General features: G+C 46.8%; 1 protein-coding gene across 3 annotated transcripts in view; it reads right to left on the bottom strand.

Moving 5' to 3' along the window:
• Positions 1-5057: 5057 nt before the first annotated feature.
• The window catches only part of NRF1 (nuclear respiratory factor 1), a 119489-nt gene continuing 110600 nt past the window's right edge, over positions 5058-13946 (bottom strand). For all 3 annotated transcript variants that reach the window (XM_025381000.1, XM_025381001.1, XM_025381002.1), the window contains one exon: positions 5058-7102. In XM_025381000.1, the coding sequence (XP_025236785.1) occupies positions 6939-7102 (164 nt within the window). In that variant the 3' untranslated portion in view covers positions 5058-6938. The remainder of the gene's footprint in view (positions 7103-13946) is intronic.

Here is a 13946-nt window from a genome sequence, read left to right as displayed (position 1 = left end):
CTAAATTCTAAATTTAAAATTTCCGGTTTTGCGAATCCGAATGGTAAACCCGGGCAGGAGTTGCTGAGTAGGAAAGGGAGCAGAGTGCGTTTGGGGGATTGAGCCAGCCATGTGGCCCGGGGTTTCAACTTTTTTTTTTTTTTTTTTTTTTTTTTTTTTTGAGACGGAGTCTCGCTCTGCCCCCCAGGCTGGAGTGCAGTGGCTGGCTCTCGGCTCACTGCAAGCTCCGCCTCCCGGGTTCCCGCCATTCTCCTGCCTCAGCCTCCCGAGTAGCTGGGACTACAGGCGCCCGCCACCTCACCCGGCTAGTTTTTTGTATTTTTTTTAGTAGAGACGGGGTTTCACCGGGTTAGCCAGGATGGTCTCGATCTCCTGACCTCGTGATCCGCCCGTCTCGGCCTCCCAAAGTGCTGGGATTACAGGCTTGAGCCACCGCGCCCGGCCGGGGTTTCAACTTTCATAGCACAAATGTTGAGTGACTAACTTCCCTTGCAGATTGAAGTCCATTGTGGGAGGGCCAAGCTTTGGCTTGGTTTCCTGATCACCCAGGGGTTTTTGAGTTCTCCCACTTTCATTGGGCCCTGGGGTCTTTAAAGAAGACAAGCAATGCACCTGTTAGTGACCAAGAATATGTTCAGCATCAACATTTCACTATCCTTCACCCCTGGCAGGGTATCACATAACCAGATTTTTCTTAAGAATAGAATCAATGTTATTTTTACATAAAATTATTTAACATTGGATTTTTGCAGACATATATATATATATATAATATATATATATATATTTTTTTTTTTGTAGAGACTGGTGTCACTGTGTCACCCAGGCTGGTCTTGAACTCCTGGCCCTAAAGCTATCCTCCTGCCCTGGTCTCCCAAAGTCCTGGGATTACAGGCGTGAGCCACTGTGCCGTCCAGACTTTTTTGAGCAATGAAAATGTGTAGGAATAGATGTTTTGGGTTCTCTGAATTTTCTGATTAAACAACCACTGGAAAACTAGGTTCACTCATCCTATGAGATGTATTGAGGCCCTGCTGCATGTAAGTGCGCGTTGTGTGTGTGTGGTAAAAAGGCCCAGCCACGGGAGGCTGTTCCAGGTCTAGCAAGCTCAGGACACACGTGGAGGTTACTTTATAATCCTGATGTGTAGTTTTGTCGTCTGAGTGGTTGGCACAGAGAGCAGAGCTGGAACAGACACACACATCAGGACTTGATTCTAGCCCTCCAGTTTTAGTTCTTGGGGAAGATGCCGAGTCTCAGTTTCCACCCCCATAAAATGGAGTCTCTCCTTATCGGCTTGTGAAGAGGATTAGAAATAAGGGTGTAAGGTGTTGTGCACAGTAAAATGCTAGTAGCCATTTAGTAATTGATAGCGGTAACTTATTTTTTGGAGACAGAGTCTTGCCCTGTAACCCAGGCTGGAGTGCAGTGGCATGATCATGGCAGTCTCAACCTCTTAGGGGCCAGTGAACCTCCCACCTCAGCCTCCTGAGTAGCTGGGACCACCAAATCAGGCTGATTTTTATATTTTTTGTAGAGATGGGGTTTCACCATGTTGCCCAGGCTGGTCTCAAACTTCTGGATTCAAGCGATCCACCTGCCTTGGCCTCCTAAAGTGTATTAAGTTTCTTAAAGGGTAGATAAATTCAGAAGTTTCAGTTGAGACCCAGTAAACTTAAATTTCACTAACAATTTTATTTGCCAAGTGCATTAAATTTTGGGGGAACTTCCCAAATATTAATTAAGCTACTTAAAAAATAACTGAATGCTCTTATACCCTCCACTTTCATCCATTCCAGGTCACAAGAAAAGTGTTGCATCGGGCCGGGTGCGGTGGCTCACGCCTGTAATCCCAGCACTTTGGGAGGCCAAGGCGGGTGGATCACTTGAGGTCAGGAGTTCAAGACCAGCCTGGCCAACAGGGTGAAACCCCATCTCTATTATAAATACAAAAAAACTAGCTGGGTGTGGTGGGCGCCTGTAATCCTAGCTACTAAGGAGGCTGAAGCAGGAGAATTGCTTGAACTCGGGAGGCAGAGGTTGCAGTGAGCTGAGATCATGCCACTGCACTCCAGCCTGGGTGACAGAGTAATGAGGCTCCATCTCAAAAAAAAAAAAAAGCATATCATCAAGTCATGTTTTTCTAGGCAGATTCTGGCACCAGCCAGCCTGCCCGCCCAAGTTTGTATCTTTGCTCTGCCTCTTACCAGCAGTGTGAACTGAGCTCAGTTGTTTAACTTAACCTCTCTGAATTTCAGTTTGCTTATCTATAAAACGGGGATAATAGTATTTTGTAAAGGTTAAATAAGTTAATATATAGGTAAATCTTTTAATACAGTACAAGGCATATTGTAAGGGCTAAGTGTTCACTGTTATCACTGCTACCATACACTGTGTAGACAGACCATAGTTCTCAGAAGCAAGCTAGCAAAGCTTGAGCCCTGGACAGGGCTCAGGGCCCAGGCCTATTCCTGCCTCCCAAGGAGGCTCTAGGTTCTCAGGGGACCTTGGCTCCCCTCTGCAGATGACTGTTATCCCTTCTATACACTCCAGGCCCGCTATACACTCCAGGCCACCAATACTCAACAAATGTTTGGTAGCAGCCCGGTGGTTTTCAGGAGGGAGAAATTCAAATTCAGAGGGGCTTGGGGACTAAGAGGAAACCCACGCTGAAAGCGATTTCAGTCGGAGCCCAGTCCCGGAGCCCCGCCTCCTCTCTCTATTGTACCTCTTCCTCCATGCTGCCGCCAGCATCCGGAGTGATCTCCAAGAGCTGCCTCCGGGAGTAAACAGCAGAGACCGGGTGGGAGTGCAGGGATGGGGCATCTGAAGCCCCAGTTGTGATGACCTAGGTGCCGCCAGCCCGCTGAGGTAGAGAGAGAGGGAAAACACGGGCTCTACTCCCTCACCCCACGTTGCTTCTGCTCCAAATAATTAAGCTCCAGTTTCCTCCCTGATGAGTTTTGGTGCGGACACCAAAAGGAAATACCATGAACCTGGTACGACTCTGCCATGCCCAGAGCTCAAGCTTCGGAGGCATTACTGAGAGTGGGAGAGAGCCTTGCTTGGGCCTGAGTGAGGCCCAGGGCAAGGAACCCCTCCTCTGCTCTGCCCTTCCGATTCTCCTCAGCTAATTTGTTCAAGTTCGCATAATGCCAGTAGTCACCTGTATCACCAGTGGGCCTTCTCAGATGCAAGACTTAAAGCCAGTAATCTTAGACCAGTCTCCTGGTTTCTGTGAGCACCAGATCCTTGTGTGGAGCCTAGATGATAAACTACTTAACAGAGGACCTTTGAGGGGCTCAAACGTGGTAACAGAGCTCATTCTGCACTAGTGCTGTGTCCAGATGGTGCCTCATCACCTTGGACTGCAGCGCTTGGTGTATGTAGAGGGCTCCTCCTCTCTCCTTGTGTCTCACAGGCCACTACCATGCTTCATTCACCTGGCACATGACAGGCATTCATGGAGTTAAATGCAGCTGACCCTCAGGTCAGGTCTGGTCTACAGATGTGTTTTATTTTGCCTGCAGAGTATGTAACTTATTTGTTGCAATCACATTTCGTACAAAAATCTGGACTCCCCAGATTCTCTGGACAATTTTGAAGATGGGGCATTAGGGTCCATCTTCAGCACCTAGGACAGGCTGCCCCATTTAGATAGATGCTGTCCACTCTGCCTGTCCCCATCACTCCCTCCTCTCACACGGGAATTGCCTCGGCTTCCCTTATTGATTTGACCTCCTTGGTCCCTGCAGACAGTGGAATTAGCAGCTCCTGTTGGTGACTTAGGCAGGAATGGAAGGGAAGGTCTCCATCGGCCCCACCAAAACCAGTTGTCAATACATGCCTGTGGCAAAGGCAGCATCTGAGGCTTGCCAGGCAAACAGCAGCTAGAAGGCGCCTCTGGAGAGGCCCTTGGTCAGCAGGTATTCTAGACAACCCAGCTAGTTCATGGTAGTCAATAGCACGGATGTGTGGTTGATTAGGCTGCATTCAATCCTTTTTCTAGTCCATTCTCTCTGGTGAAAAATAGGCGAGGGTATGCCATGTGTGCAAGAAGAAGGGGGAAAGGTAGGCAGTTGGCTTCACCGAACCATTATCAGACATCAAGGAAAAGGCTTCTTGGCCTTCCCATCCAGGTATTCTAATCATGATCACCAGGAAAGCGGCCAAGACACCCAACAATATAAAGGAAGAGGTGGTGGGGGTGGCAGCAGGTCATTCCAGGCTGAGGCTAGGGTATGCACAAGGGTGGAGGTGCAGGCCACTGGGGTCTAGGACGGTCCTAAGGATGGGGCAGGAGGAGCAGCTGGAGAGATGACAGATGCCACGTTAAGAGAGTGAGCCGTGTGAGAAGCCAGGGAGTGAGGGTGCAGGGGAACAATTAATGGCTTGAGGCTTCTGCTTGGAGAAAGACAATTCCCTTTAATAGTAATTCCCAAGATGGAGAGGCACCATCACTTACCCTCATTTTTTTTTTTTTTTTTGAGATGGAATCTTGCTCTGTTGCCCAGGCTGGAGTGCAGTGGTGCAATCTCGGCTCACTGCAACCTCTGCCTCCTGGGTTCAAGCGATTCTCCTGCCTCAGCCTCCTGAGTAGCCGGGATTATAGGCGCCCGCCACCATGCCCAGCTAATTTTTGTATTTTTAGTAGAGACAAGGTTTCACTATGTTGGCCAGGCTGGTCTGGAACTCCTGACCTTAAGTGATCCACTCACCTTGGCCTCACGAAGTGCTGGGATTACAGGTGTGAGCCACCACGCCTGGCCTAGGATTTTTTAAATTAGATTTTTCTCCCAGAACATCAGTGTAAGAAAACAAGTTATATATGAAATGTATGAAACACAGCTGGTCTGGTGATGAGGCTCGAGGCTCGCAGCGGGCTCTGGGCAATCTTCAGCGTCTTCTTTACGGAGGTCCCCAGCGTCGGAGCGGCACAGGTCGGAGACCACTGATCTCAAGTAGGACTACATTTTAGAAAGTAGAACAAGCTGCCCCAAGATGGAGTTCCTTTTGCCTAAGAAGCCAAGTGCTCCTATAGAGATGAACAATTCCACTTCCCGTTGCCACATTTTGAACTATTTATTGAATGAGGCAGTCAAAGACAGAATGGGAAACAACACAGAATCCATGCTCTGCTACTGGGGTTTCGCTTTTTTCTTCATCTTGGCAACTTCTCAAACTATTTGGAGGTTATTTCACCACAAAGGAACATGGACTTTAAAGTCCCTGGACAACTTCACAATGACGATAAAAAATAATAATTAAAAAAATAACACATTGTAGAACTAGGACTATTTATATGTAAATTTCCCTCCCCTCCCCCCATTACGTACAGAAAAGAACATATAAAGAACATTAGATAGTTTTATATAAAACAAGCAAATACAAGAATCTGAAACTTCTCTCAAAGGTTGAGCAAGACGTGGAGAATCTTTTAATGTCGCATTAAAAAAACACATTAAATACACTATCACACACGTGGGGAGAGCTGGGAGGAGGGAGGAGGAGCTGTTCCTGTACTCAAGGAGCAGAGATTTGACCTGTCGAAAAGTCAGGTGAATTCAGCCACGGGAGACTCAGGGCTTGCAGCTGAGAAAGACAGAGTTAATGGTTATCAAGAACACCCAGTCAGTCAACACCTCAGAAGAGGCAAGCTGCTCCCAGCCTGGGCCTCCAGGAGTCCCTTCTGAAGCAGGGCCTGATCCAGGAACACAGCAAACACCCTCAGCCGTTTTCTATGGCCGGGTGTCCCTTCTTCCCTTCCGTGTACTGACCAGGCCCAACCAAGCTTAGCTTCCAAGATCACACAAGATCGTGGACGTTCAGGGTGCTGTGGCCACAGACCAGGTGTCCCTTCCTGTTCATTCCAGCGCCTCCTCTGTGAAGCTACAGACAGCTAGAGAAAATTGCTCCCACAGGTGTATCCTGGTCTAGGAAGATTTTCCTTTCCTTCCTTTCCCTTCCAACCCCTCCAACCCCCTTCCCATCCCCTCCCCTACCATGCACGCACACATACAAGCACACTTACACGCACGCACTCCTCAAACCCCTAATACTTCTGTTACCTTCAGTTCATATATACGAGCAATTCAGGACTGACCTTAAAACCAGAGCAACATTTTAATAGTCATGAGATCAAGAAGGATTCCTGGGAAGGAGAGGAGATGGGAGGCTGAGGCCCGGGAGCTTTCGAGACATTCATCTGCCTGTGGCAAGGTCAGCACCTGGGCCAGCCCGAGGAGCGTCTCAGCTGGCAGACCACGCAGCCCCTGGACCTTGCAAACACATCTCTGACCCACCCCATGCTGGAGCCTCTTTCCTCAGGTGAGTCCAGCACGGAGAGTTCTGTGTGGCCACTGGGAGGCAGCTTTGGTGAAGGGCATGGTCACCTCCGCCTGAGTTTGTCAGTAGCTCAACGCATGACCCTGGTATGAACAAAAACTGGGTGACTGTGTCTGGCCACGTACCCTACCACCCACTAAACTGGGTGAATTATTGTTTCCACAGCTCACCTTGATTTCATACAGATAATTCCATGCGGGTTTCATACATATATATATATGTATATATATACTTTATATATATGTAAATGTGTATGTCCATATGTACACATATACATATATTCACACTCACACATACACACACATAAGTATACACACACATTTCCGCAGAAAGAAGTCCTGCCACAATTTGGCTTTTTTGGGACAGTGAAATTGACAACGCAGTTTCTTACTCCACCAATCCCAGAAAATCAAGAGTGGTGCTTTAAAAAATGCAATTCCAAAATCCGCTGCCTTTCTTCCTTTTAAAAAAAAAAAGGTTAACAAAACTTTTCTTCCAAAGTCGAGAGACTTAATTCCATTTGATTGCACCTCTGCAAACGTGTAAAAAATTTTGAAGTAGACTAGAAAACGATGCCATAATATGGCTGTATGTCACTGTTCCAATGTCACCACCTCCACAGCTTGGCCGTCCATGGTGACTGCGCTGTCTGATATCCTGGTGGTCACAGGGGCCATGGCCACCTGCACTGGTCCGTTGCCCTGGGCGAGGCTGGTCACCACAGTCTGGTACATGCTCACAGGGATCTGGACCAGGCCTGGAGAGACAAAGAGAAGACCGTTAGTGGGCCTCAGGCTCAAGTTCCTGGATGCTGGCTCAACGGGGGCACCCAGCTCTTGCCTTTGGGGTATTGTGGTCACCAACCCCAGGTGATCACATACATACCCATGGCCCAGGCACAAAGACATCCCTTTCCCACCCATTAAAATTTTTTTCATTAATTTTTAAGATTTATAATTGATATATAATAACTGTTCATGTTTATGGGGTACAATGTGATGTTTCAATACATGTATACATTCTAGAATAATCAAATCGAGATAGTTACCATATTAATCTCTTTAAAGATTTATCTTTCATTGTGGTGACAACATTCAAAATCTAGCTGTCTTGAAATATAGACCTCATTGTTACTCACTACAGTCACCCTACTGTGTAACTGAACACCAGAAGTTTTATTCTTCCTTTGCACCTGCTGGCCAACCTCTCCTGCCCCCGTCCCCAACCATTCCCGACTCTAGTAACTATTATTCTACTCTCTACTTCTATGAAATCAACTTTTTTCCATTTTAACTTTTATTTTTTATTTTTATTTTTTAAAGAGACAGGGTCTGGCTCTGTAGCCTAGGCTGGAGGACAGTGGCGTGACCACAGGTCACTGCAGCCTCGAACTCCTGGATTCAAGTGATCCTCTCACCTCGGTCTCCTGAGTAGCTGGAACCACAGGCATCTGCCACCATGCCTGGCTAATATAATTTTTTTTTTTGAGATGGAGTCTTGCTATGTTGCCCAGGCTGGTCTTGAACTCGTGGCCTCAAGCGATCCTCCCATCTTGGCCTCCTGAATAGCTGGGATTATAGGCGCAAACCACCAAGGCTGGCCATTTTAATTTTTTAAAAACAGACTATCAGGAAAGAAAAGTTTGGAGGAATTGTGGAAACATGCCTTAGGGTAGGGCCTCCCCAGCTTGCCGTGAGAGGGCCCTGCCTGCCTCTGCATCTAGGAAGCACAGGCCTGTCAGGTGTGAAATGTCCCCGGCCTGTCTTCTCCCTCTCAGAACAGGCCACCATTACTTTTCTTTGATATTTGGCTACACTGCCTTTTTCAACCCTCTTTCTGCCTATGCTCAAGTCTCTCTCAGCCTGAAAAGAAAAAACTTGTCCCTCTCCTATCCTGTCTTCTGGCCACTGCTCCATCTATGTGCCTTCCTTCATAGTCAAGCTTATTTTATTTATTTATTTATTTATTTTTAAAGCCTAGGTCACTTGTTTCCTGAGTTTTAGATTTCACACACCAGTAAAATGCAAAAACACGTTTTGGTGTCAACTTAAAAAAAAAAAAAGACCCCATCTACTCCCTAATATCACTATTATTTCAGAGTAGAAAGGATGGCTTAAAGGAAGAAGCACATAACCTCCATAAAGGCAGTCCAGCCTAAAAAGGGAAAGCTGATAACTTAATATATTAAAAAAAAGGATTCCCAGTAAGTAAGGCAGTAACTAATCTATACATCAGTCTCTCTTCCTTCTGAAACTACAATTACAGTGAACGAGGAAAAAAGGATATAAATGAGGGATGTCAACATTTTTTTGGAAGATGCAAAGCAAATGTGAAATGGTTCTGATTTATCAGAGAAGTGGAAGGGGCAACTCCTATGCTCACACAGGGCTCAGGACGTAGAGGCCTAGCTACTGCAGAAAGGGATGAGGCCAAAAATGAGAATGAGTGGGAAGTCTGAATTTAATTGATTAGACCAACCCCAACATCTAGACCTAAAGACCTTTGCTGACTGGGCCTCTGAGGTTCACCCACTCTATTGAAAAACTGACCCAGAGAGAGACCCCTTTTAGTTCTTTTTGACATTTAAATCATAGGGTACTTTGATGAAGATAAAAATTAATTTAAAAAAGGGTTGTCAAAATATTTTCTAATGCAAAAAATCAAATATAAGATTTTATTTTCCAATGTTAAATTGTAATGTAACTGTTTTCTAGGAGCAAGTTCTGCCAGTTTAGGGAAAAGGGATAAGCATTCGACGATGCAATGAGACTTCATGAAGTGAGACTTGCTGTTCGGGTGACAGATCACTAGAAACCCTGGCTCCTCTGGTGTGCCCTCACACAAATGGAAGACGTGGCCAGTCGCCCCCACACTTGCAATGCAGACCTGAAAGGAGGAGGAGAGAGGCCAGCCTCCATGTACACATGGGCATGGGGGAAAGCAGGCTGAAGGGCCAGGCCTTGGCCTACAAAACTGTGGGCTTCAATTTCTTTCAACTAAACCTTTGCAAATGGCTCTTAACTGTCTTTAATCAGTCCCTCTTTCAGTTCACCCCTTCCCAGTCACTCAAATTATCTTTATTATTATTTTTTTATTTTTTAAATAGTGATGAGGTCTCACTATGTTGCCCAAGTTGGTCTCGAACTCCTGAGCTCAAGTGATCCTCCTGCCTCAGCTCAAAGTGCTGGGATTGCAGGCATGAGCCACCACACCCAGCCAAATTATCTTTCTATAACGTGTTACTCTCCTCATCTCAAACATTTAAATTCCATGGTTTTAAAAAGGTTTCCAAAGCTTATAATAAAGCTCAAATGGTTTAGCACGGTCTTCAAGGCCTCTCATGATTTGCCCTGGTCCATCTTTCCAGTCTCATCTCCCTCACTCTCTCACAGGTGCCCTGTGCTCTAGGTGCCCCGCACCCCCAGACTACTCTCAGTTCCCCCAATCTATCAGCCACACTCTTTTGGGCCTGTGCTCAGGTTATTCATGAGATAGACTTATCCCACACTCCTTCCCTTTACACTGGGGTCAGCTTTCCCTCCTTGTGGAACCTGCCCCATCCCAGCCTCATCAATGCTGGAGCAGCCTCCTCTGGATTCTCAGGAGGCCCAGGGACAGCCATGGATAAGCCGGCTGGGCCAGTTGATGCATGTCTGCAACAGGCCTGGCTCTGTCTTATTTCATGTTCCTCATAGTATGAAGTACAAAGTGTGCCACAAGTTGCTATCAGCATAGCCTCAAGGGCCATGTAATGCCGGCCTCAACCAGTGTGCAGCTGGGCCCTCTCCCCAGCGTCTAGATTCAAGGCATGGGCCTGAGTATATATATGTGAAGACCGTACAACCCCGTCAGTCCCCTGCCTCCTCCCAGTGTATCATGATCATGCTCTCCTCTGGTCAAACAGGCAAAGTTAATGAAATCACCCAAAATGCCCAATGGCAAAGCCAAGACACCTATGTACTCCTCCAGGGAACCCACGTGCTGGCAAGTAGCAAGCAAAACCAGAAGCAAAGGTCAGCTTCATTTCACTGCTCTTGCCTCTGGGCTCCATTCAGTTCCAAAAGCTCCAGGCTTGGGGAACAAGTCTGCTGTGCAAACACAGTGACTACAGTGTGCAGGGAGATCTTTTCAACTGAGCAACCATCTGGGTTAGGGCTGGTGTGAACACAAACTAAAAGAATTGTCAAAGTTGAATTTCTTTCACCCTGGCTGTGATGTGTTTGGGTTTCCTGTGATGTGGGCCCATGCCCAGTTGGTAAAATAGTTTTTATAGTATCACGGAAGATTTCCCCCAGAATAAAATGAAGCAAGGTTCTAATGCAAAAATCTTATCTATTGGGTGATACTGCCATCATCAGAATGATCTTCTGAATATCTGACCTGATCTTGCTGTTCTTCACAATTCTTCAGTGGTTTCTAGTGGCTCACGGGATATCAAGTCCAAACCCCTTTGCAGGTATTTAAACTCTTCACGTCGGCCACTGTTGTTCGGTTAAGCCTGGTGATCCACTAATCCCCACTCACTTCACACGCCAGCCAAATGAACTACTTGACTGAGGTTCTCCAAGCACACACCTCCATGGCTTGTGCCTGGAGGGGGCTCCTCCCCTTCCTCCGAGAGCTAGCCCCAGCCTCTCTCCTCCCCATCTTGGGTCCTCTTCTCCCATGCTCCTCCTCGGCATTCTGTACAGGCTCCTTGGAGGCAGTGGCCTCATTCATCCTCACTGCTTGCATGTCTTGTCCCCAAGGAGATTGTAGATTCCTTAAGGGAGGGATTAAGTCTCCATCTTTGAGTGGCCAGCAGTCAGCAGGTGCTGGAATGTTTTCTACTACCATGAATGAAACCTGCCTTCTAAGATTTAACATGTGTCCCTTTTAGGGACTGCGTGATTAAGGTGGGTGAGCCTTAGGGTGATGAGGCTGTTTTGGAACAAGAGCTTCCAGCCAAGAAAAAAAGCAACTTAAAAAATACTACATTTGGCCGGGCGCGGTGGCTCACGCCTGTAATCCCTGCACTTTGGGAGGCCGAGGCGGGCGGATCACGAGGTCAGGAGATCGAGACCATCCTGGCTAACAAGGTGAAACCCCGTCTCCACTAAAATACAAAAAATTAGCCGGGCGCGGTGGCGGGCGCCTGTAGTCCCAGCTACTCGGGAGGCTGAGGCAGGAGAATGGCGCGAACCCGGGAGGCGGAGCTTGCAGTGAGCCGAGATGGTGCCACTGCACTCCAGTCTGGGGGACAGAGTGAAGACTCCGCCTCAAAAAAAAAAAAAAAAAAATACTACATTCAAGACTCATCCAAATAAAGCTGGTTTTGAAAGATTCCATCTTCTGTACTCCACCCCAGACAGGGAAGAAGCACATTTGGCCACACCTGGGTGAGGACATGGTCCCCACCCAGAGCTCCCAGGGATGAGTAACTGGTGAGGACAGCCACACACCTTAGAAGCCCAGGAGAGGGAGGCCATAATGGGAGTCATTTCATAAACTTGCATGCCTTGGAACCCCAATTCCGCTATTTTCTACACAGTTTCTGTCTACTGCCACCTTAAATAAATGCATGACCATCCCACTGTAGGGATTTTAAGACCTCTCTCTCTCTCACACAGCCATTTTGACATGGGATTAGATTAAATCGCCTCAGTGTCTCTGACCTAGCAGCCTTCATGTCCCTGGCAAGGGAAAGGGGGAGGGGCTGGAGGCCTGGAAGCCCAGCGTGCACTAAGTCGGGCAGCTGCCCTTGGAAGAGAGATGATTAAATGCTGAGGTACAGTAATCAGGCTGGGACTGTCCCCGCATCTGCTCAGCCTGCCCCTGATTAGCCCTAATCTAGAGGCGTATGTTAATCCAAGCTTGTATTCTGGGTCATTTCGATTGATTAAGCAACAGGAAGCCCTTCGTGTTCTACTTTAAGGGGTGGAAGCACTCCTTTTTCTTTCTCACAGGGCCCCTGTAGAGTCCTGGTAATGAGACCCTTGGCCTCAGTACAGCCCCTTTCCGAGCCCTCTCACCGCTGCTGCATGTCACTTGACTTCTGCTGAGACCCTAGAGAAGTCACAGGGCAGGGCTCCTTCCCTTTCACGAGTCAGAGCCAGAAGCAGGGGCTCATCATAAAGGCACATACTTCTAACGTCCTGAAGATGTTAGTATTTCAGAGCTACACACAACCTTAGAGTTCACTCAGCTTAGTAAATACAACCCGTCTTTTTTTTTTTTTAACTCAAAAGTAAACATAAACATTTTATTAAAAAAAAAAAAACCCTCAACACAGATCAAAGGAGGGCTGATTTTGTTCCCCAAATGACTGAGTTTATGGTAAAGTCAGGGGCCCAGGCCTTTGATTTGGGAGTTTTCCCATATATTAGAATGTCCTTAACACTTAACACTAGGGCCAGGAAGGACCTAGAAGGGAGAGAGAGGACTGTCCTCTTTGGGCCCCCTGCTGCTTTTCTTCTCAAGCTTCATGGTAAAGTTTATAGAATTGGTCAAAATGGAAAAAAGGTCAAAGGTGACTCAGAAAGTTCAGGTGCCAACACAAAGATTTCCTCATCAAGCAGCAGTTGAACCCAAATCTCTGGAAGAACTGGCTGCAGGACCACGTTTCCCTGTCAAGGACAATGAGGCCTGACATGGCTCTATTTTTTTTTTCTTTTTTTTAAATGAATATCATTCTTGAGCCAAAATGGGGGAAACATGCTTTTCCCAAGTCTCCACTCTTCCCAAATAAATGGCAATAACATTCTTCTAGTTGCTCAGGCCAAAAGCTCTGAAGTCATCCTTGACTTCACATTCAACGCACCAGCTGATTCTCTCCCTTCAAATACAGACCCCAAATTCAACACTTTTCCTCCTGCCTCCCTGGATAAACACTACCATCTCTTGCCTTCCTTTGTAATCACGCTACTTTAGCACTTGCCAGAGGGATCTTTTAAAACTTCCATACGAAGTGATGCCTCTCAAATCACATTACATGGGTGGCAGATTATGACATCTACTCATAAGCCTGGCCTTGCACGCTGCAAAACAAGGGGCCGTGAGGTTTTACAGTGGTCTGTCTCCGATGGTGGCACCAGGGGAGCACTGTGGTAGACCATGGGCGCCAATGAGAGTTGCTTTAAAGGTTAGGGTCACAGCCTTGCACACTCTGGATTTATCATTCATGAGCCAGTCTACTCTCTTCCAGATCTCTCCTGGGGCAATGAGTTTCATCACTTGCCTATTGTGTAATGGAATTTACACACATACACATATGTGCATGTATATGTGGAATTGGAATTTATTTATTTTATTTGAGGGAATTTATTTTTCCCAAGGCTAACTTCTTTCAGTATTCAGTATTATTGGATGAGTAAGTATATATATCATGGTTAACATCTTAAAATATTGTTTGGCAAAAGCAATCCCATAAAAAAATTACTTTGCTTTCTCCGATCAGGAAAATAAAGTCCAAATAGCTAATAGTTGAAGGAGTTTATGTAGCCTTTCCCGCAAGCACCGTACTCTATCCCCTCATTACAATCACATGTGTCCCCTGGGTGCCATGTGAACTTCCTCAGGCAGGTCCTTCTGTCTGGAATTAGGCCCTGCCAGTCTCAGGCCAG

Source organism: Theropithecus gelada, chromosome 3 (genome assembly GCF_003255815.1).
Source record: "Theropithecus gelada isolate Dixy chromosome 3, Tgel_1.0, whole genome shotgun sequence".
Taxonomy (NCBI): Eukaryota; Metazoa; Chordata; class Mammalia; order Primates; family Cercopithecidae; genus Theropithecus; species Theropithecus gelada.
This window is presented reverse-complemented; position numbering and strand designations above follow the sequence as displayed.